This window comes from Xiphophorus hellerii, chromosome 7 (assembly GCF_003331165.1).
Source record: "Xiphophorus hellerii strain 12219 chromosome 7, Xiphophorus_hellerii-4.1, whole genome shotgun sequence".
Taxonomy (NCBI): domain Eukaryota; kingdom Metazoa; phylum Chordata; class Actinopteri; order Cyprinodontiformes; family Poeciliidae; genus Xiphophorus; species Xiphophorus hellerii.
This window is the reverse complement of record NC_045678.1, coordinates 10,701,111-10,724,037: the sequence shown is the minus strand read 5'-3', so window position 1 is coordinate 10,724,037 and position 22,927 is coordinate 10,701,111. Positions and strand designations below refer to the sequence as shown.

The 22,927-nt window shown below is 41.7% G+C and overlaps 1 protein-coding gene across 6 annotated transcripts in view; it reads left to right on the top strand.

Moving 5' to 3' along the window:
• dachd (dachshund d) overlaps positions 1-22,927 on the top strand; it is a 135,177-nt gene that overhangs the window by 75,896 nt on the left and 36,354 nt on the right. For 4 of the 6 annotated variants that reach the window (XM_032568073.1, XM_032568072.1, XM_032568071.1 and 1 more), the window contains exons 3-4: positions 7,127-7,279; positions 21,053-21,133. In XM_032568073.1, the coding sequence (XP_032423964.1) occupies positions 7,127-7,279; positions 21,053-21,133 (234 nt within the window). The remainder of the gene's footprint in view (positions 1-7,126; positions 7,280-21,052; positions 21,134-22,927) is intronic. The other 2 variants (XM_032568075.1, XM_032568074.1) reach the window with 1 other exon arrangement.

Sequence of the window (22,927 nt, the reverse complement as noted above, 5' to 3'; positions counted from 1 at the left end):
CACACGCCGCGAGCCCTCGAACGCTCACGCTCGTGGCCCGCAGGGTTTGGGGGCGGCGAGGCGGGTACGCTGGAGCCTTTCCAGTTGCTGATGCATTACAGGCAGATTGCCCCCCCGCTCGCCCCCCAAATCGGATTATTTGCTGTGGACTGACACCACACTGAGATGACATCTCCTTTTGAGTGAAGAGGGAGGGTGGATGGGGTTCCACTCACACTCTGGCCTCTACTTAAGCAGCAACTTCAGTGTAATTCATTTATGTCCCAGATATGGCTTCAGCCTTTTGAATAAGGCAAGAGCACTGCATTTACCATTAGAGAAATGAATGTCACCTACAATGTCCTGAAAAAAAAAAGAGTATTTGCCCCCTTGCAGATTTCCCCTGTTGTTGCCTTTTTGATGCACTTATAAGAAAGTAATTTAGACACAAGACAAACATCAGAGTTAACACAAATGTGGTTTTTAAACAATGATTGATTTATGAAAAAAAATCTACCTAAACCAATCTGACCGTATGTGAGAAACTAAACTACCATCCCTGCTAAACCAGGAATTAACTGTAATCAACAACATTTTTGTTGTTGGTCACGTTTTTGGGGTTTAACTAATCAGACCTGATTTTGTCATGTATAATTTAAAAAAAAAACAAAAAAAAAAACACCGTAAGAGAACCTGTCTCACAACATGAAGTGGGCTAAAATATCTAACGGACATCTGTCAGTTTGGAAAATGGGTTGCAAAGCCATTTCTGAGGCTAGAGGACTCCAGCGACTTACAGAGAGAATAAAAAAAAAACCAAAGCAAAATGAAAGCTTGCAGTGGCCTAGTTGAAGTCCAGACATAAATCCCAATTAGATGTTGTAGCGTGACCTTAAGTAGATCAATCGTCCTATTCTGCCTTCCAGAGTGGCTCGACTGAAATAAGTCTCCAATGACAAATTTCTCCCCTCTGATGTGTAAGACTCACTGCCAGTCATCACAAACACTTGATGGCAATTGTTGCTGAAAAAAGGTGTTTTAGGGTGCTATTACTTTTTTTACATATGGCCAGGTAGATTTGGATTGCTTTTTTTTTTTTTTTTGTAGGGGAAAGCATTGTGGGAAAACAGCATTTATCTATCTTTTGTATTTACTCCGGTTGTCTATATCTGGTACTACAATGTGTTTGAAAATATGAAACTATGTATATATACATGTACTTTACTGATTTAAAAAAACAATACTATTAAATGTTTTCTATTGCTTTTTACCGAGTACATAGAGCTACTGTTGTAAGATGAGCCATATTCTAATATTTATATGTTCCCAGTGTACAATTAGCATGTCACTTCGAGCTGCTGAGCGGATCATAATCCGCCGGCGCTCCGATCAGGTTTAAAATAGTTTCCATCGTGCAGCAGGTAATTTGCTGTCACTTCTTTGTGTCTCTGCCCCTCCTCTTTCAGTCCCGCCGCCTGTCGTAAGGTTAGCCCATCCTGTAATTGATACTAAATTCGTCATGATGCGGATCGCACAGTTCAAGTGGTTTAGTGTACCTAAGAGCGGCGTCGTTCCCGTCCCCGGTTTGTCATCGCCTTCGCCAGTCCATGCATAAAATTAGGCGGCCGTGCTCGTTGACACAGAGTGTCTCAATTTCTTTTTATGCCCCGATAAATAAATCCCGTTTCCATTGTTTTTACTTTAACAGTGGAGACGCAACAGATAAGCTTTGGTTGTTATTATTTTATCAAGTGTTAGAGAAAGTTGTTTTTCTTTCCTTTTTTTTTTTTTTTGTGGGGGAACCGACATGAAGTTAATCTGATTTTAATTTAATTATCCGAGTTAGTTGCGGAGGGCACAGGCATTGGGGTGTTTGTTGTAAGAATGTTCTGACATTGGCGCAGGTATGGGGCAGCTAGCATGTTAATTAATGATGAAGATCCTGACAATATGCAGAGGCATGACAGCGTTAAGCCAGTCGGCTGCTGCTTCCTTTGCATATTAATAGATCCTTCATTATTATTTAATATGACAGCTGCTCCAAGGGCTACCATCAGACCTTGTCTCCCTTATTTGCTGTTTTGTGCTCCCCGTGTGACAGTGCCATGCTATTCTCTGTTTGTTTGAAACCTTTTTTTTTTTTTTGGTGTGGCTCTCTCTACATGATGTGCTGTTTGTTTTGCGCTCCGGAGGATTCTCCCTCCTCTGTGCTCTGGTATCAGAAAAGTGTCTGAATCTAAAGGTGACTTTGAAAGAATATATGATGCCGGATTGTTTTGTTTGCATAGTAATGAATGCAGATTAGCACCGGGCGGGACTGGCCTTGTTGACGTTCAGGCTTCTGGTGGCTAATAGACCTGTTGGTGGGCATCGGCGTCCCCCACCTCCACATTATGTGGATATGACAATCGTTCTGATGAAATGAAACAATCCTCAAAACCAAGATTTCCATTCACTGATTGTGTCACTCAGTCAAAGGCAGGGCGAGGGTTGTGGCTGAATGACAAGTGGAAAAAGGGAAAAGTGGTCACCCAGTTCATTTCACAGTAGCACGAATCAATTTATTGGCTTTTGATTTACACGTTTGATCAACACCCTCCCTTTAGGTGTGCTACAGGATCTCACAGTACAATATTTCTCATCAAAGTGAAGTCTGCGTTATGAATCGCTATTTGGTTGTTGTCAACTTTTGACTTTATCTGGTGAAATAAGTCTATCTAAGCTATTGACAGAAAAAAAAAGATAGAAAAGACACAAATGAATTGTTAGCATCGTGAGAATGCAGTTATTTGGTTACTGTATTATGTTGCTGAAGTGTGTTATACAAAAAAACTTGACTTAAACTTGACTGGCTAGCTGCTAACAACATTATGCTAACTTATCAGCACTAATCTAACAAGGCATTTAACAGTTTCTTTTAAAATCAGTCCAAACTCTTTATGATTTCTTCTAGTTCAAAATCTAAAATGCTCAGACCAAACTGTAAACCGAACAGAGATTTTTGAAAAGACTCTTTGCTTCCTAGTTGACCTTAACAGTTTTTGTGAAGGCACAAAGATGCGTTTTGACATTCGGGCCACCTCAGAGTCAGACAAACATTTTTATTTTTGAATTGGACTGAAATATTAAAAAATTGATTGCAGATTTTAAAAAAATAAAAAATAAAAAATCAGCTAGCTCCTTCCAACCAAATATTGTGTAGCGGCTCATCTCACTACACACCCAGAAAGCATTCTAGCAGTAATACCCAGTCACTTAAGTTGGCAATTGCTTCTGTAAGTTTTATTAGGATTCAACTGCAGGAATATTCCACGATTTTTTGATATGTCTGTTCTGCATTGAATAACATAACAGAACCTATATTGTATTTGTGAAAACAGAAAAAGGGAGTATTTGTAATGATTTGTAGGCACTATTTTCAGGACCTTTTTTTCATAACACGAGCTTAAAAACTGGACTGGGCTACAGTTATCTGAGATTCTTTACAATAATGGTTTATTGCTTTTACAATGTATAGTTAAGCTTAAAATTATCCATAACCCTGGAAAATTTAGGTTCAATATAATCTTTTCATTTGACCACCATTTCTTCAGATTGAAAGCAGCGTTAATGTTTAAGAGCCCCCCCAACCAGAGTCCTGATTTTAATCTGATTACCACATCATGTCATCACTAAAAGTAAATCTTCGAAACACAAGTGAAAACCTGCAAAAAGCTGGTCAGCAATTATCAAAAGAGTTTGATTGCTGTCATGCAAGCAAACAATTCCTTGAATGATCGAGTGTTTCTGTGTTTCTGAGCACCATTGAAGGAATGTGGCAGTATAGCATCAGTCACTTAGAGTGGTCAGAATGGCAAAAGAGAAGAGCTAAGTTTTATGTGTCCATTTGGTTGAATAAAAATGAGTTCACATCTAAATCTGCAAGGGATATGTCTAATTTTCTGGCATAGCTGTGTGTAGAAACCAATTTAATAAGAGGAATTGTTAGTTCCCAAAGACATTGCCAGAATTTCATCTCGTTCTTGTGAGCCCAATATTGTTAGTATCTTATTGTTTTGTGAACTGGATGTATCGCCACACCCTTGGTTCTCCTAAATGCACCTATTTCCCTTTTCTCCATTTCATGATGGCTCCTGCAGTTAGTTAATCTGGTCCACCTCGGAGGACAGGCTGACTGTGTCGATATAAAGTGTGGCTCTTCTCCTCACAAGTTAGAGAGCGTCAGTGAGCTCCACTGCGGCACTCCCCGTGAGCGGCACCTGATTTGTGGGGGGAATTTATCACACAAACAGCCCAGAGGTGATTTCAATATTTACTCGGCAGTCTGTTCTGCATACGTCTCATTTGGAAAACAGTTGACTCTTGCCCATTATACACAAATGAAGGCTGACCTTCAGGCTGGGCAGAGGCCACATTCATTATGTGAAGAAGTATCACCTTCTTATGAGGCGATGGCGTCCAACCCCCTCCACCCTCACCACCAACCCCTTCGTCTTGCTTTGCTTATGCATATGGAACAGCAAGCCAGGGTCCATTGCAAACGAGAGGGCCCAGCCTGACATGATGTATACTGTACGTCAATATGGTACTGATGTATTTTAAGATGCAAACAAGGCTTTAAATTATATGCACCTCCATGTCAGCGGCTCAGAGTGACTCTCACCATCTGGGCTACGGATGAGAAAAGAGGCCGTCCAGGCTCTGGCTCGCGTGTTTTTTTTTTTTGTTGTTTTTTTTCCCCACTGTGTGTTTGCATCTATTAGAGCCACGTGTACGATTCCCACATCTCCCTGTACTCGTGTCTCCTCTCGAATGCATTGCTAATAGCTGCGTCGAGTCCCATCACTGAGACTTGACAGCTTAGCGATGATAAACGCCGACGCGGCTTTGTTCTGCGTCAAAAACGTAAGGCAAGCCCGCATATCAACTACAAACAGCCCGTGTAAAAGGAGGGCAGGTGATATACGGCATTGTGTGTATGAGTTATAACAGTAATAGGTACATATCTTGTTTTCTCTTTTCTTTTTTTTCTTTTTTTCTTTTTTTGCTCTGCATCTTTGATTTCCTCGCCGGTGTTGGCAAGAAGAGTTGCAGGACTCTCCTGAGACTCACCGGGCCTGGAGGAGCTTTAACACTATATCAGTCCCTGCTGTTTGAAACCAGCCTCATGAATAAAGATTTGAGTCACGTTCGATACACCAGAACCCCGGAACTACCACAATGACAAACCAGTGCTTTATGATCTCTGCAGTGTGCCAGGCATACGTGCGTCTATAATCCCGCTCTCACTATATCAATCATAGCCGGTTCATTTTGATTGATGTTGGACAACCGTGTCACAATTTGCTATTCTGCAGCGTATTTGGGGGATCGCGGTGGAAATGTGAATGATTATTTAAAGTGTGATGTCAATATTCATTTAGTCTACTCAGGAGGAACAGCAGCCGTTGGCGTGAGCAGATGCATGCAAAATTCTCTGAGCTATTTGGCATTTTGTCAGAAATTTTTCAAGTGATATGCATACAAACCAATGTGAGGTAATTGGTTTAAAGGGTTCTTCAAGCTACGGTGGAACGGGATGATTTTTCGTCGAGTTTTCACAGAAAAATAAAAAAGAAAAACTCTTGAAACTCTTGAGAAACTGTTTACCCAGAATGCTGATTTTCACGGCAAACGTTGAAGGGTGGGAAGTAGTGAGAAGAGACTGAAATATTGCCAAATTACCACAAATACTAAATACGGAAATGTAATGTTCTTAATCACTTTCGGTTCAAGTTTAAAAACTGGTTTAAACTGCTGCCTAGACAGTAAAACACATAAAAAAATAATAATAACACTGTGCTTCTGGTTCTCCATCATTTTCTCTAGCTTCTAAAAGTTAGCCAAAAAAAGGTATAATTTTTGGTAAAATATTTTTGCTCTTAGCTAGCTAGCCTGCGGTTGGCTGCCTAACAGACATCCTGCTAATCATTGTACTTCAACAAAGTGTCACCTGAAAAATCAGTGATAGCTGGGAGGATATACTTACACAGCATTGCTGTTTGGTTTTTTTTGTGACCAGAACTATTTTTAAATCAGCTAAATTTGTCCTTTTTGTCAGCAAAAAAAAGTGTTAGGGACCTTCTTTCAGCCAGCTGACAGTCAATGCACAGCAGCACTGTTTCACTTTTACACTTCATACAGCCAGAGAAATATGTAAGGGTTTTATTCTCGTATCTTATTAAAGGAACCGAAAACCTTAAGGTGCAGCATGGGATGGAAACTTTTGGGGTTCTTGAAACTGTGAGGAACTGGAAACTTCTCCAATGCCTCATCCCAAGGTTTATCTTTTTTTTCCCAAAACCATCTTTGTCTGGCCTTTTAAATTTGCATTTTTGAATGAAAGTGCCATCATTTACTTTACTTGTGTTGTCTGTGTTTTATTTTTACATTTACACTTAATTCTGCAAGGCATCTTTTCTCTTTTTTACCAGATCCCATTCTAAATGTCTTTTTAAAGGCTTTATAAAAAATTGCTCACTTAAAACTAAACTATCATAAAAAAAAGAAAAATCCCAAGTGCCTGCTACACTGTTCTTAGCTTGAGTTTATTTAAACATCAGCTATAAATATGTTGATTAGATCACTTGAACGAGACTTAAGTTGTCATCAACAAGAATCATTGCCTGTGTTGCTTGAGCCTCTCTAGCTTTCTCTTCCCTCTCGTGTCAAACAGTATTTTATACACAAACACGTTGCGTATTACAAGCCGCGCGCACGGAACGCTTGCATCGTGCGCTATTATCTCGACTGCATCGGTTCCTATCAGGGAACAAATACATCAGTAGAGCGGCGAGGACTGCTGGAGTCCTGGAAACATTCATAAAAATCATTTGCCGCCAAACACACACACAGGGATCCATCTCATCAGCATGATAACCTGCTAGGAAGATCTCCCCTGTCAGAAGATGAAACACCAACGCGGGCATTTCGCAGGAGCTCGTTCGGCGCCGTACATGAAATTATTTAGCGCTCCTCCTCATTACGGTTTGAGTCAGTTTCACGCGTTTGTCGTTTGGATTCGCCGTGGAAGGCTCTCGCGGGTGCCTCTCGCAGACGGTGCGGCAGGTCTGTAAAGCTCTCTGTCTCGTCTGCCTCCTCTCTCCAGGCCTGACAGCGGCCGCGGCGGCAGCTGCCAACGCAGCCATCGCCGAGGCCATGAAGGTCAAGAAGATCAAGCTGGAGGCGATGAGCGGCTACCACGGCAACGCCAACCACCACGGGGCTGACGGAGAGAATGGAGACCTCAGCTCCGGCGTCGGTGAGGATGCCCTTTAAACGCACACATGCACTGTCACAGACAAATCTGCACTCGCATTAATGGATGACAGACGCATGCTGCAGAGCATTTTAATACAGCTGTACAGACACAAACACATTCTAGACAATTTGCTGTTGTCGTAGGGACGTTTAGTAAAGAATAATCTACATATATGTTATCAAAATAGAAAATAATGCACCTGATTTCATATTACTACTTGTTGCTTGTCTAAGAGTTGCTGTACTATAAAAATAACATTTCAGTTTGTTTTTTTCAGCTTGCCATTTATTGTTACTGTTTCTGTCCAAAAATAATGGTTACTGTAAAAATTCTGTGAAATTTTACATATCTGTCTACATATCTATATATCTGTATCTATATATCTATATCTATATCTGTACCTATATATATATATATATATATATATATATATATATATATATATATATATATATATATATATATGTGTGTGTGTTTCAAATATTGAAAGAATTTAAGTAGTTTTTTTTTTAAGCCACATGTAAAAAACTATGGAGGAAAGTTTTAGTTTTTCAGACTCTGTGACCTTTTTCTCATATAAGAGCAAAAATAAATAGATGAAATAAAAATCTTAATTGCTGAAAAGCACAAGGTAAATTGTAAAGCACCGCATCAAAACTTTTTTTTTATGTCCAGCTTGTTGAAAATTTTGATGTCTCAGGTATTGATAGGGTAATTTTATTCCATTTTCTGGCACCCTACTTGTATCTAGGTTTTAATCTAGATCCACAGTTATTTTAAACTGGGTCCAGATTAGAAGACGAAACAAACCACTGATGTTCCTGTTTTTGGACATTTTGACCAACAAGATAAAGATATTGCATATGAGTTTAAAAATCTGTGTTTGATCATCTTGAAGAGATTTGGAAAACGTTTGATTTTATAGAGCCTGGAAAGGAGCCGATCGAAGTTTTTCAGATGCAAAAGGAAGCGAAAGAGTCCTTTAAAACATTACCAAAATAAGAGGCTCAACTTCAGCATAATGTGCACCAATCAGTCTGGCAGTGATTGATCCAAATTGGCCAATTTCCCATTGATTGTGTTTCATCAGCAGGTGAAATCCCGACAATCGTTTTGCTTTTGAGTTTTATCCCCCTCCCCTATCATTATTTGCATCAAACACTAAGAAACTCAAGTCATTTTCAGCCAATAAATGGATCGTGAAACTGCATCTTCTTTGATTTTTTGAGGTTTGCAAAAATCAGATAAAGTTTGGGGGACTTTGAATAGGAATAGATGTGAATAAATCTTTAACGCCTGTTAGATTCAAAACTACTTCTTTTTTCTTCTTATTTCAATGGTCGACATGTGGTACACTTGATTCTTAAATTAAAACATGTTTCCACGTGTGATTTTATACATATCGCCGTTCAACACAATGAGCAGAACAGACTTAATAGTAAAAATCTGAATAAACCAGCAAGTGCGTCTCAAGAATGGAGAGATAATGTGTTGAACAACTGAAAACCAGAAAAGTAAGAATATTTTTGAAAATCTTTTATTTTAAATAGGCTGAGAAGCAAGGAATGGAAAAACAAAAAACAACAACCTCTGCTTACGCTCCAACCTGAACCTCTAACGTCTTTCAGCGGTCAGGTTTCAGTCAGAATCCTGCAAAGCCTAAGTGGCCTTACTCACACAGCTCAACTTAAAACCAAAGATTTGCATGGTTCATCCCGATTCCCCCCGCTGTTTTTTTCCAGTTGTTTATGACACGGTAAGCTGCCAAGTTCGATGTGTTTGCATGCAGTGAAGCCTCTATGTTCGGTGCGAGTGGGAGTCTTGTTTTCTCTTGAAGTCTGTAACGTCGAAAGGAAAAAAATAAATAAAATAAAAAAAGGGCCTAATTGCAGAGTGAAGCTGTGAGCACAGTTTACCCCGGCTCTGAGCTTTTTAACACGATCTAATTGAATTGCTGTGAGAGCTCTGGTTTTTCACAATGTGCCGTTTCAATTAATTATTAGCCCTAAAAAGCAGAAGGAGTTCTGTAATATCACACGCAACCACTTAGTGAATTAAAGAGACTGATAATGTACGCTGGGGCAGATTCACAAGGCCTTTTCAGAACTATAAACCAGATGAAATCCCTGCAGCATGGGACGCTAAATCGAGGTTTCCGTTCACTTACTGTAATAAACAGCCCCGTTTCTAAAGTAACACTTGACACAGTGGAGATTGTGGCGCGGGGAGATGAAAACAGGATGTGTTTCAAAGCCGATTTAACAATGCAAAATGCATAAAGCGTGAGGTCATCACTCCAAGAGAATGGAGTGTGTAAAAGGCACGAGGAAAAAAATAAAAAAAAAATTGGGAGAATATGAGCCTCCGAGGTCACGGAAATAAAGATAAATGTGAGCACCAAACAGCAAGGCTGTGGCAATGGAGCTAATAAGAAACTGTTTTATCTTTTTACAATTTAAATTGTAACCTTGAGTCGCGCAGCCAGCCACACAAGGCTCTCCGGAAGAATCATAATTCTGGGTAAAAAAAAAAAAAAGAAAAAGAAAAGAAAAGGAGGGAGTGCTTCTAGGTGTGGGCCGCGGCATTAGCTCTCTGAGTGAAATATATGGCAGTGACGCCTCTCAGGCCCATCCACAATCAATTGGATTCTTTTCCTTTAATATTTACTCGCAGCGATGAGATGCTCGTCTGCATGGTGATGAACAGTCTGCCACTGGCGTTTGAAGGTGACCTGTCAGTGAGTATGGACAAATCTCTCGCTCGCAGAAATGTAGAAAATAAATCATTAGGGGCAGGCAGTCAGAAAACGGGGAGGGATGAGGAGGAGGGGGATGTGGAGGGATAGAGAGTCCCTGTATCCCCCCGTACCCCTTTCCCTCCCAAAATCCCCCTCCTCTCTGTCTCTCCTCGGATTTAAATCAGCTCAGATTTATGATTTGAATTAATGCTCCGTTTGGTCAAAGGAATGTTCGGAGAGACAAATGATGTTTGGTACTGAAACCATCCTAATATTGATTACTGGGTGTCGCAGCAATCTCTTGTTTATATCAAGCACTCTCCTGTGACAGGGTGGCCAGCAGGAGTCATCCTGATAATACGCTGGAGATATATGGCCCTGGTTCTGCACTGTGGAGCCAAGAAAAGAAGGAAGCAGCACGCCGCCTTCGTTTTTCTTCTTCTTCTTTTTACGCCTCCTCTGACTCTAATGTGTTTGATGGAAGCATTTTGTAACTTTACTTTAAAAAAAAAAACAAACAACAAAAAAAAACAGGCTCAGTTTGAACTGATTTATGAGCGAAAATGTGAATGTCTACTATGTTCAATTATCTAAAGCACGCTTCAGAGTCTTGTTTCTGACTCCGCACTACCGATTTAGTAAAGCTTTGACCTACTCCAAATCCAATTTGTCTTTTAAAATAAATAAAAACAAATTTAACATTTTTATGTAAAGTAAAATGTACATAGTAACATTTTTTCCAAAATGACACAAAGTTGTGGACCTATCTGCCTCATTAATAATATACACCATTACGTCCTTCAGCTTAAGAGGTTATATAAGTTATCTGTTGAAATAAAACCCAACTGTTAAAGTAACAGAGAATCTAATTTTCTCTTTTACAGATTGTAGCATACATTTTCTTTCTTTTTTTTTTTTGTATTTTGCACACCCCTGAGTGGAGCAATGAACCACATCCAGATATGGTTCAAAATTGTTTGGATCCAAAACAAATGACACTGTTATGTGTTGGATTGTTAAATCACAAACATAATTATTTTAAGTTTTAAAGGAGACTTGTGCAGCCTTCGTGAATGGTCATTTTTATTCATAGTTGGACCAGAGGCGACGTCACACTGTGTGTGTGAAGGAGAGAGAGGGCAAGCTGTGTTACACAGCTCAACAGTTAAGCAGGATTTCACTAGTTACATTTTTAACTGTTTAACATCTTATATTAGATTTGAGCATGATTAGCTCAATTTGCAAAGTTAGCTCTTGAACACCTATACAATATAATTAATGCTAATAGGCATCACAATTTCAGCATCTGCAATATTGCAGTCATGACTTCTTGGTGCCACATTTGGTAGACTGTAACATTTTAGGTCTTACGCATTAAAACTCTACCTATGAATAATATATTTTACTACTTTGAAGGACTTTTGCTGCATTTTATGACCACTACTCATATAGATGTTGTTGACCTGGCTGCAACCCTGAATGTCTGCAACTTTCAGGGAAAGTGACTCCGCACTACCGATTTCAGGGAAAGTTGCAGACATGTTGATCATAAAGCGTGTTAATCAAACTATCGTTATTTTATAATCAAACTATGGTAAATATATAGCTTCTTGTCTTATGCAGCCTTAGTTTAAACATCAGTGAGTGTTTGTGTTTGTAGGCGCCCCTGAATGCCTTTTTGGAAACTTGTTTCCTTTCTAGAAGCTTTGAGGCTCTTCAGAAAATAGTTTATTTTAATACCTCTTCCTTCGGTGTCAACTTCCACCTTAAAGATAGTTGTTGTCAGCATGACCTACTTAGGGAAGAATAAATTAGTCAACAGTCAGAGCCGACAAAATGTAATATCTACAAATCTAGTTCATCTCCACCATTATTTAAAAGCAGTCCAAATATATGGATCACTTTAGTGACACGGTGTGGGTAGGAAGGGAAAGTGCTTTTGGCTGCAGTTTTGTTTTGAGAGCAGTCTAACTGTTGCTCACAGTGCTGCTGACTTGGGGATTTCCGTGCGCTGTTTTAAAGTCCGACTCCGACCACAAGCGTCTCCTAGGAGACCGACTGACATATTATAATCATCCAGCTCCAAGCCACACAGAACGGACATGTTTGCTTAAACAAATCATGTGACGACCAAAGATAGGAATTGATATGTTAATGTGCGCGTCTCTGATAATACCACTCAGGACGTGGATCCATTTAATCAGGAACAACCACTACATAAACCGACTGAGGGAGGGGGGTGGGGGGAAGGCAAAAATACAGGTGCTTTGTCTTGATGTTTGTCTGAAGCAGAGTCCTCCTTTTAATTATTATTATTATTTTTTTTCTTTATTGTGAAGCGCTTAAAGAGAGCCAGCCAGTGAAGGACACTCTGTGCTGTTTGTGGAGTTGGATTGCTCACTGCTGTCTTTGTGTTGATGTAAATTGAACAGGCTAATGTTTCTCTCTCCCATTAAATATTCATTACAATTAGACATTCCTGTTTGCATCAATGTTATTAATTATGAGGGGAAAAAACTTCAACCCTTTGCCAAAATATTAAACCAGAGACAGAAAAAAATTGTGCATGGGGAAGAAATGATGGATAAAGAAGTAGAAACGACAAATAATTATGAAGGGAGATGGAATTAGAGGGGTGGAGGGGGGGGGGGGGGGGGGGGGGGGGGGGGTCCGTCTTTGATTTTTTATTTTTTTTCTTTCCCCTCGCAGTCTTTAGTTGTGCAGTAGGGAGCCCTCTCAAAGCACAATGTGGATTGTTCCTGCGCCTCTCAGGAAATGCCACAATTACAGATCACAGACCGAGTGAAAACACGTGTGGCGCTCGGCCTTGAGGGGGATAAACCGCCCGCGCCGTCCCCTCCCAACGCATTGACCCCAGCTACAACCTTCATTACTGGCAGCAAAAATATTGTCAGCTGCCCGCTAACAAACACCTGCCAATTTCAAGGGAAGGAATTGCTTTTGTTTTCCGGAGTGCACAAGAAAAATAAAGTGCTTTTCCCTTGACCTGGAGAAATGCGGAGACAGGAAAGATAAGACGCGTCTCGTTTTTAGGCCACTTTCTCGGCCGTGTCTCACTTACGTCTCCGTCTAACACCCCGCGTCCATCTTTGGCCACTGGGTGCTGCCCTGCCACTCATCTGACGCCCCGCCACACAGCACTAATGGAGCTGAAATCCTGTTTGTAATTAGATATGGGAATTCCGCTGTCATCAGCCAGATGATGCCACAACATGCCGACCAAACAAGTCACCGAAAGACAACACCGCAGGAAGAGAAGACACAACAGTCGCTGATTTTCTTTCACCGATTTTGCTGTCCGGTTCCGGAACCACTTTTTTTTTTTTTTTTAACAAAACTTTTAGGACCCTTTTAGCTTCTGAAATGTGAATGTGGGCTGAAGCCGAGTGGCTGCTGACGGGTACCTGGAGAGTTGCCTGACTGGAAGGTGTGAGATGATTTGTTTCTGTGGGCCATCAGGCAAATTTCCTGCAAGACCTACCCTCATGCTTAGGTGTTTCCAATGCGTGGGTGTTTTTTTTTTTCTTCTTCTTTTTGCTTGCCTGTGTGCACGCATTGCTACAAAAAGAGCGGGCCTTGGCCCCTGAGAGCGCTCTGTGAGGAGACCACAGCTGTACACTCCCAGCAGCTAATTGGTCCTTATCTAGCTGTCCCATTCATCTTCATTTTTTACCAATTACTGAGCATTATCTGTGTTCTCAGTTGGGTATGGGACTTAATCCTTTTTGGTTAAGCTGGTGCTACAGCTTGCAAATTTACAAATGGAGAAAGGGAAAGAGGGGAAGTGGGGGGTAGGGGGGTGGGGGGGTGTTAGGGTGGGGAAGAGCTGGGGAGGGGGGAAAGAGAAGACAGGGTGGAGCAAAAGTCAGAGCAAAAACAAACTCTGAAACTTCCCATCATCCCTCATTGGCACCAAGCAGTCGATAAACAATGACATCACACGAATCAGAGAGAGTCGAGGGGGGAAGGGGGGGCGAAATGGGGGAAATGGAAGGGATCAATTATTGGCGTTATAATTCAAGTCCTTGTTTGCAAACGCTGCAGCCTCATTGATTAGGCCGTTCTTGTTGCACTCACCATTATTGACTCGTTAAAACCATATTTTCTCATCATCGGTGCTTTTACGTTTTGTGCACACGGGTAGCGATAAGGCTTTACGGCGCATTAATTATTCAGCGTGTATTCATTTGATTCAAAACCGTCCTGTTTACCGTGCTAACAATACGGGCAGAGCACACGGCTCATCCAGAAGGTACATCAAGATGCCGCAATCTGGGCTAGTTAGCCTTAATTTTCTGAGATCAATGCATCACTAGGCTCCTCTCTATATGGGGTCTGCGCTTGACCGTGTTGCGGAGCCGGCGGAAGTCAGCTCGGATGCCGTGCGCTAATTACTGGCGTGTTTACCGCTCTGCTGGAAAGCATTTGTAACATTCGGAACCTTACAAGTGAGTCTGGATGCTTTGCTTTGGACTGCTTTATAAGACATTAGGATATGTGTGAAGGAAATTAGGATGAAAAGATTATTGTTATCACTTAGGAGCTGAACACATCTACAGTGCCTTGCGAAAGCATTCACATCCCAGGAAGTTATTTGCATTTTTTTCAGGTTGCAGCCATAGGAAATAATTGTGTTGTATTAGAACTTTATGCAACATGTAACGGCACATAATTGTGAATTGGAAGGTGCAGCGTAATTGGCAGTCCTTCCTCAGAAGTCATCAAGTAAGTAAGTAAGCTTTGTGTAATTCAATTAGTTTCTCACCAGGCTGGTCAGGAGTCAATTTTTGGAAAAGTTTAAAACAGGTTTAGGTTGTAAAACAATCCTAATTTTAAAACGTCTAAGACATGGCCGCCCACCTAAACTCACAGGTTGTGTAAGGAGATTATTACTCATAGACATACCCAAGAAGCCTATGTTAACAATGAAGGGGCTGCAGGGAGACACAGTTCAGGTTAGAGAATCTGTTTTCAGGAAGACTGTTAGTTGTGCGCTTCACAAATCTGGCTTTTATGGAGGAGTTTTAAGACAAAAAAAACCCCAACATTGTCATGGGACGCAGCTAAAACGTGGTGGTCTGGTCAGATGAGAAGAAAGTTGAACTTTTTCAGTCTGATGCAGTCAGCATTGGAAAACTAACATGTCTTGCTGAGCACATGAACCCATCACTGCATTGTGGTGGTGGCAGAGTGATGCTGTGGGGATGCTACAAAACAAGACCGCCCGTTTCATTCTACTTCACAGTTATGTGTTAATTTTTGGGGTTGTGTGTCATAAAATCCCCCCAAGATACACCGATCTTTGTTGTGACTGGCCAATAGGAGAAAAAAAAGATTAAGGGGTGTGAATACTTTAGAACACACTGTAGAGCTGCCAAAGCAATGCAAGTCAAAGTAAAGCCTGTGAACAGACAGAGGCACACAATGGCAGAGCACACAGAGACTCCCTGCTCTTTGATAGGGATCTGTTCGGTCACAGTCTTAGCGCCAGCTGTCAGCCCCAGCTCCACTGCTGCGATTTAATTAGTCTGTTTATGTCCTTTCTAATAATAAAGCTCTCAGGGTGGAAGGACATATCCGACGAGCTAACTGCGGCACGCTCCAAGAAAACCTGCTAGCTCACACTGGCGCTGGTGGCCTGGGCTCCTGCCGAATGTGGGCCACGATGGGAGGAAGGAAGGCTGCCACTTCCTGTTCCTCCTGACATAACACGAGGCCCTCGGGCTCAGATCTGGTATCACCCTCCTAATCAATCCTAACCCTAACCATTAGGGGATAAAACACACACTGACCTGATATGAGTGTCTGGGGGCAACTTCATCCATCTTCCTCTCTGGCGCTCTTATGGGAGCTTTTGTCAGACAAAGCTCTTGGAGAGAAGAGATTGTTGCCACAGGCTGAGGAGAATCCCAGAGTTCTTACTTAGTCTGGAAAAGTGTGGAATTTGATATGAGTAAATAAAAAAAAAACTATTTCAACATTTCCCATTGTCTCAGTCCCGATTGCTGTACATCCATTTATCCACACCTCCATATTTAAAGTCTTAAAGTGTGTCATTTTGACTTGACAAATGTGTGGGGAACCTGGAAATAATGTCTTTGAATGCATCAGAACGTCCTCTTGCTTAATTCATGCAAACAAAGTCTCGCTTTTTTTCAGCTCTTCTTTCAATGCAGGCAGCTTTGCGGGACAAAATCGGGTCTTTTCAAGCTGCCGCTGTTGGGGGAAATGGAGACTAGTGGGGGTAACCGAGTCAGACACGCCGAGCTGGATATAGAGTGGCAGAGCAGACAGGAAGCCTTCCAGTCTGAGTGAAGAGCTTGATGGCTCTCTGTCTCCCTCTTGGGCTTTGGCCCTCACCATCTCTCTATTAGTGTGCCAGGCTCATGGGAGCCAGGTGACAGATAAGTGAAGGAGCGGCGCACCCGTTTTAATAGACATTTCAAAAGATAAACCTGATAATCATTTCTCCCTTTAATGAAGTCTAATGTCCTCGTTCTAATTCCTGTTGCGTCGGCTGTTAAGCATCAGCGTATTCCACTTGAATATGCATGATTGGAAAATTGCGAGGCGCACCGATGTAACTGCAAGAACACACAAATGCACACAACTGCAAAAATAGATTACAATAACGGGTGATGGTGGTGGTAGTGGTGGTGGTGAGGAGGAGGAGGAGGAGGATGGGGGATTGATTAAACATTATTTCTGTAATGATCCATATCAAGTTTTGTCATATTCGAGTGGCGGCAGGGTTGCAGGGATGAGACGTACCAAGAGAGGCAGAGAAATATTTGTTTGATTGTCTCTTGTGGTTAGCTCCAAACACCAGGAGCAGAGCTATGTCAAAAAATTAAATAAAAAAAAAAATAAAAACAACTGACCAGTCTAGTTGTCGGCCTCCATCAGCATTAGGACTCGTTCTCCGTTAATTGGAAAGATTAATTTGGAGCGCTTTGATGCGGGAGTGATGCATGTGTTCGGCTGTCCCCTCCTCACTATTCTCTGTCAGGTTGAATTTAGCCAGGCGAGGGGCTGACCTTTGAAAGTGAAGAGATCAACGCAATTTGAAAAGACAATGTCACTTGGCGTAAATGTGATATGTGTAATAAATGACATTCAACCTTTCAGCGATGATGGGCTTTCGCAGGTCGGGAGGGAACGTGGCGTGCGACCGCATGGAACGGGAGCGTTTTTTTGTTTTTTTTTCCACGCGTGTCCCGGGCCGCAGCCGCATCGCAGCCTGGATATCATGTGTTCCTATTCGACTCTGATTATGCGTAAGAGGGACGCATTAGCGTGGAGGAATGATATCCAGGCGTACACAATAACGCTGATGACGCTGTGATGACAACAAGAAAATGACATTCTCCATTCCTGTGATTACACCGGAAAACACGTCCACTCGTGCAGCAATGAGGGTGGAGAATCAAAAGAGCGTTAGTGTGATGGAAATACTCGGTACCGTTCTGCCTGAAATGAAAAGGCTTGTTTTTCTTTTCTCGTTCTTCCTGAATTAGGATACTTAAACCATTCAGCTGTAGTGAATCCAGACATCTTTAACCTTACCAAGTCCAATTCTATCAAATCCAGATGCCGGGGGTAAGCAAGTTCAAAATTAAAGAACATTCACCGCTTCAACTTAAAATAAAGTTGCTTAATCAATAATTATGTGCAGGGGATCTGCTGCTTTTCTAATAGCAGAAGAATTTTGCTCCACCTTGTACGTTTTCTGGTGTCTCTATTGCATGGTGTAAAATATTTAGCTTGTTTTTTTTGTAAACCAAACTTTATAAAACCTTCTCCATAGTTTCATAATGTAACCTACCCATGTAATTTATTAGATTTTAAAAGTAATTAATAGATCAGTACATATTTTATTCATACCATTGGTGCACCAGCCTGAGAGCAGGTTCATGAGGTATGCTCACTATGTGTACAAGTATTACAGACTAAACGACCCAAAGCAGTTCACCTTTTTGATTTACAAGTGCTTAGTCTCCACATCGATTTCAAGTTCAAAATCTAAGTTTGGTCAAACCTGAAGTGGCTTATTCTCTACCATTTACTGGGAAAAAAGGACTACAATCTTTGTGCAAACAAAACAATATCGAATCAGAATTTCATTTGAAATAGTGTGGAAATTGTTAAAACTCTCATGAGCTGAAGAGTGGGGGGCACACGGAGGGGCGTGCCCAGGGCACTGTTCATGCAAGAGCCGCCACTGCTGCTCACAGATTTACTGTAAGTCGTTTTCAGTGTTTCTTGTGGAAATTTCCTTCAATGCCAAACATCTTAGTTCAAATATTGCCTCGTTGGTGAGTCAGCAGACTCTTTTCACTTCAGACTATATCCACATTATTACTACTTTTTTTTTTTCTGAAGCACGCAGCAGGAGGCGATGCCGGTTTTCTAATTAAAACAGATCATCCGATGACCACGTGCAAGCCGACCCCCTCCGCTAACAGGATATGACGGCAGAGCGCCTCGTGATTGATAGCACTCGTCAATATATTTCATTTCAGGGGCTTTAGTCAAATGACAACTGGTTGTCATTGACTGAAAGCAATCTTTTTAAAAGGGGGGAGCTTTTTCTAAGTATCAGATGAAAATGATTCCTCTGTCTGCTTGGGTGTCACTGTCTGCAGGAGCTTTATTGATTGGACTTGAATATATTGCACCCGCAGTAGTAACAGCTGCTGGCAATAGCGCCGCTCTCCTTCTGCTTCCCCGCGTCTGCTTCGCAGCATTTTTCCGTGCTCGGAGGCTTATTGCAAGTGCTCGGGTGTCGGGCCTCTCGCACGGATGCCCGAGCGCGTCGTCGAGAGCGATGCGAGACAAATGCCAAGCGAGCCTGGTTCCGAACCCAAATTAGAAAGGCGAGCGTTGTTTGGCTAATGCGTCCAGAAGGGCCTGGCTCTCTCTCGGGCGCATCATGAGTGTGTTTAACTAAACCCACCATTGTGTGCCACCCCTCCTTCATCCCCCACCCCAGTTCCACCCCCCCCCAAACCCCCCAACCCCAGCTCTGCGTTATCAAGCACAAGAATGTTGGCATTGGTTGGTAAAGGTCATTTACTGTAATGAGATTTGCCACATGCAAGCATATGGCCTGATTATTGCTCTGTTCGTTAACATTTTCAGCAAAGAGACAAATAGACAGCTGAAACGGGGATGTTTGCAAGGAGGGCGGGCAGTGGGGGGCAGCGGGAGGGAGGGGGTGATGACTGGTGGAGCAAACATGTTTAGCATTTTCTCTTCAAAAGACAGGAAGAACTTCTTTCACAACAGATCTGTCACAGAGATGATTGATCTTTCAATTTTCATAAGGAATGCGCGCCATCCGAGCAGAGGATTTAAATTATCCCATAAAAGTTGCCTGCCGTGGGATTTTTTTTTTCTTTTGTTTTGTTTTTTTTTTTGCGTGTGTGCGTGTGTGTGTTTAATACTCTTTAAGGACAAACACCTCTGTCTGTCTCCTTGATAATTTCCAGCACATGTTACACTCTGGTGGGTTTGCATTGGGAAGCAATTATGTTACCTCGTCAAATCAGAAATGTTTTCTTATCATGCTTTCTGCCGCGTTACACGAGGTGTCTTGGCAGGAAATCGGAAATCTTCGCCCACCTGAATGAAATCAGTGCATCTTTTTTTTTTTTTTTTTTTTTTTTAATTTTATTTTATTTCTTGTTTTGTTTTGTTTAGATTATTCTTTCACATTAAGGCCGTATCGTTTGTTGACGCGCTCGAGGCCGAAGTGCATTCCGATCCTCGCGGCTTTCCGAATGTAAAGCACATTGTTCGCATGTGTTCTCATGTCTGGCCTGCAATCCTCCGCACGCCGCCGTTGTTTTCGAGTGTTTTCATGTTTACCACTCCTTGTTGCGCCGATGATGTGTTCTTTTTATGTCGTCCGTTTCAAGTCGCGCGCGCGCGCTGCGTGCACGCCCGCGCGGAGCTGAGAGCGAGCAGGTATTTAACAAAGGCAAGATGTTTGCTTTATTATCGACATTAGCTGTGTAAACACAAAAAGCTTCAAAGTTTCATTCAATGACACTGAAGGGCTGTGGGTGGCCACATCAAAGCGCCATACCTTTTCTCCCCCCTCTGTGTTTTAATGAGAAACAGGACTCACCAGCCTTGACTGAAACTGCCATCTGTGTATGTCTGTGTTTTGTTTTTTTTTTTCTTCCTTGTTTGCATTTGTGTGTGTACTCCTCGTATGATTGTAGGAGAAGGTATGTTTCTGGGCACCTGTGTTGTCTTTACGCCGCTCTATGGCATGCTTATGGAGGCGGTGACTCATGTTCATTGCAGAGATCCCTCCATAGCATTCCTGGGTGTGCTTTAAGTACCAAACCAAGCATTAAAATGGCAATTTTTTATTTATTTTTAATAAATAATAACAAAATGATCACAAATCACAAAACGATAGTCCATTAGGCGAAATATACAGTTGAACCTTTTTATTCGTGATGGTTAGGGACCACGACCACTCATAAATAGCTGAAATCATGTACCGCTTGCAACCAGAAATGCTTCCTATTTTAATAATTCAAACACCAAATATACAGTATGTTAACATGAGCTAATATGCACAGTGGTCTTCCGTATCTCAGTTTTTGGGGGCAACAGCCAATCGACTCAATGTTCCACAGAAAAATCCACAAATAGATGAATCTGTGACTACCGAACCAGGAACAGGCGCTCGTATCCACTTGATTTGAAATGTGATCTAAATTACCATTTTTACCAACAGTACAACAAAATGGCCATTGGACACACTCCTGAGTTTGAAGGCAAGTTCACCATTGGGGTTGGTAATGAGTTGATAACGAATAGAGCGGGAAAACCCATCTTGCCTTGGTGTTTATATATTAGGAATGTTCTAAATTTGAGTCTGAAAAAGAGTGACTTGTGGTGAGCCTAGAGCACAAGTCACATTAACCCATCTGCACTTTCAGGCTCCATGTATATATTTTTTCTCACTTTTTAAAATCTGTCCACACTGTCTATAGGATTCCAATCAAAGTGGACTGCATGGGTACAAAATGGAAGTAGGAAGAGAGGAAATGGCGACACGTGGGAACAAGACGGGGGTAAGAAGACAGGGCGTATTGATCCCGACCCTTTTTTTTTGTTGAAATCCACAAACTTTTGTGGACAATTATTGATTGATTGTTGAATTCGAGAGTTGTCAACCACCCCAATGACAGTCGTTACTCATCAGTCTGATAACACAGCAAGGCACCTCAATAACAACTTCCTTTCTTACTTTAAAATATGAGTCTAGAAACACAGACTTCGACAGACAAAGTTATGCTGAGACTCCAAGTGAACATCGTGAGACAGACTTGACTTTAGCGAGAAATATCTCGGCATTTTGATATCACGTCTTGTCACACCCTTACAGTCAAGGATTTGAAACATTTTTGTGCCACTGGTTACTATATTGACAGTAATCAGACAGGAAATTAGAAGAGGCAGAAGAAGGGAAGACATGCACCATAGGTTCTAAGGTCAGGAATCAAATCTACGACTATAGCAACCGATCTACAGCTACACCGCCCCAAGCTCTATAGAACTTTATCATTAGCCATTCATTTCTTTTTTAGGGGGGGGACTGAGTACTTGCATCTTCAACACCACCACAACAAAGACTCCGTAACCCCACCTAACCTTTGTAGGAGAAACACAAGCGCAACATGGGGGCGTTTTACAAGAGCAATTAGCAGAAAAACTCAGATTGTTTTGCTGCAGAAGGCTGGATTGTGCAGGGAGTCGGTCTATTTAGCTGCTTGACTGGATTGTTCCTGTTGGTTTTGACAGATCAGAAGGAGAAAAAAAGAAAAGAAAACTATATTCAACAGCATGAAAAACCAGAGACTTAGCATTGAGTAAATCAGCCCTTTGTCTTGTTCAATTCCAATCAAAGGATAACCGGGAATGTTTGTTTGACAACAGCATTTACAATGCATTGTTCTGAAGCCCAGAGCCTCCCAAACAAAGACAGATAGGCTTTAAACAAGTCATTTAATTAGCACCGAATCCCCGGCTTTGGCTGCGGCAACCAATTATACATTCCTGAGGCATGTGCAGGTCCTATTTCACAGGAGCGAGAGGCAGATCCTCTCCAGCCCTGTCTCTTACAGTACATCTCTCCCCTTCCATTTAAGAGAAGGTAAATAGCCCAGACAGACAGCTTCATTAGCCAGCGTCTGAAGAGCGCGGGGCCGATTGTCGCTTAAATAGTGCGCTTTTACTGCAGGCCCAGCCAGCGACCTCCGATCAATTACAGCTGACATTATTGTTTGTCGGGAGCTTTTTTTTTTTTTCTGGACAGAAAAAAAGAAAAGAAAAAAAAAAAAAAACAAGATCAAGCCAGAGCTTTAGGTGGAAATGCAATCTTCCCTTTCTCTCTCTTTGCTTCTTTCTCTCCACAAACAATAAATCATTCAGTTGAAGAGATAATAAAGTGCCAAGTAGGAGCTAGTTTAATTTTTGTCAGGGGAAATCTGTCCACAGCAGAGTTAAGGTTCGGGGTGGGGGTGTGGAGGGAGGGTGCTAGCTTTCTCATACCATTTTCAATGACAAAGGCTTAGCTCTTTTTCCCTTTATTTCCCTCTGTAGGTTTTTATAGCCAGAAAGGTTGAGGTCATGTTCTCATAAAGAGATTAACCACAGCAAAAGTCAATGCAAGTGTTGTTCTCCAAATAAATTCCACTATTTCTTTAATCTGTTCAGAAACACACATTGAACCTTTTTTTTCCCCCCCCTTTTTCTGGTGCGATTCCGTTAAGCAACTGGAACTGCCGAAAAAGCCCTGATGTAACAGCTTTTTAATCACGCTGTTACCGAGAGCTGTTTTAATTCATCCAATGCTTTTCGGATCT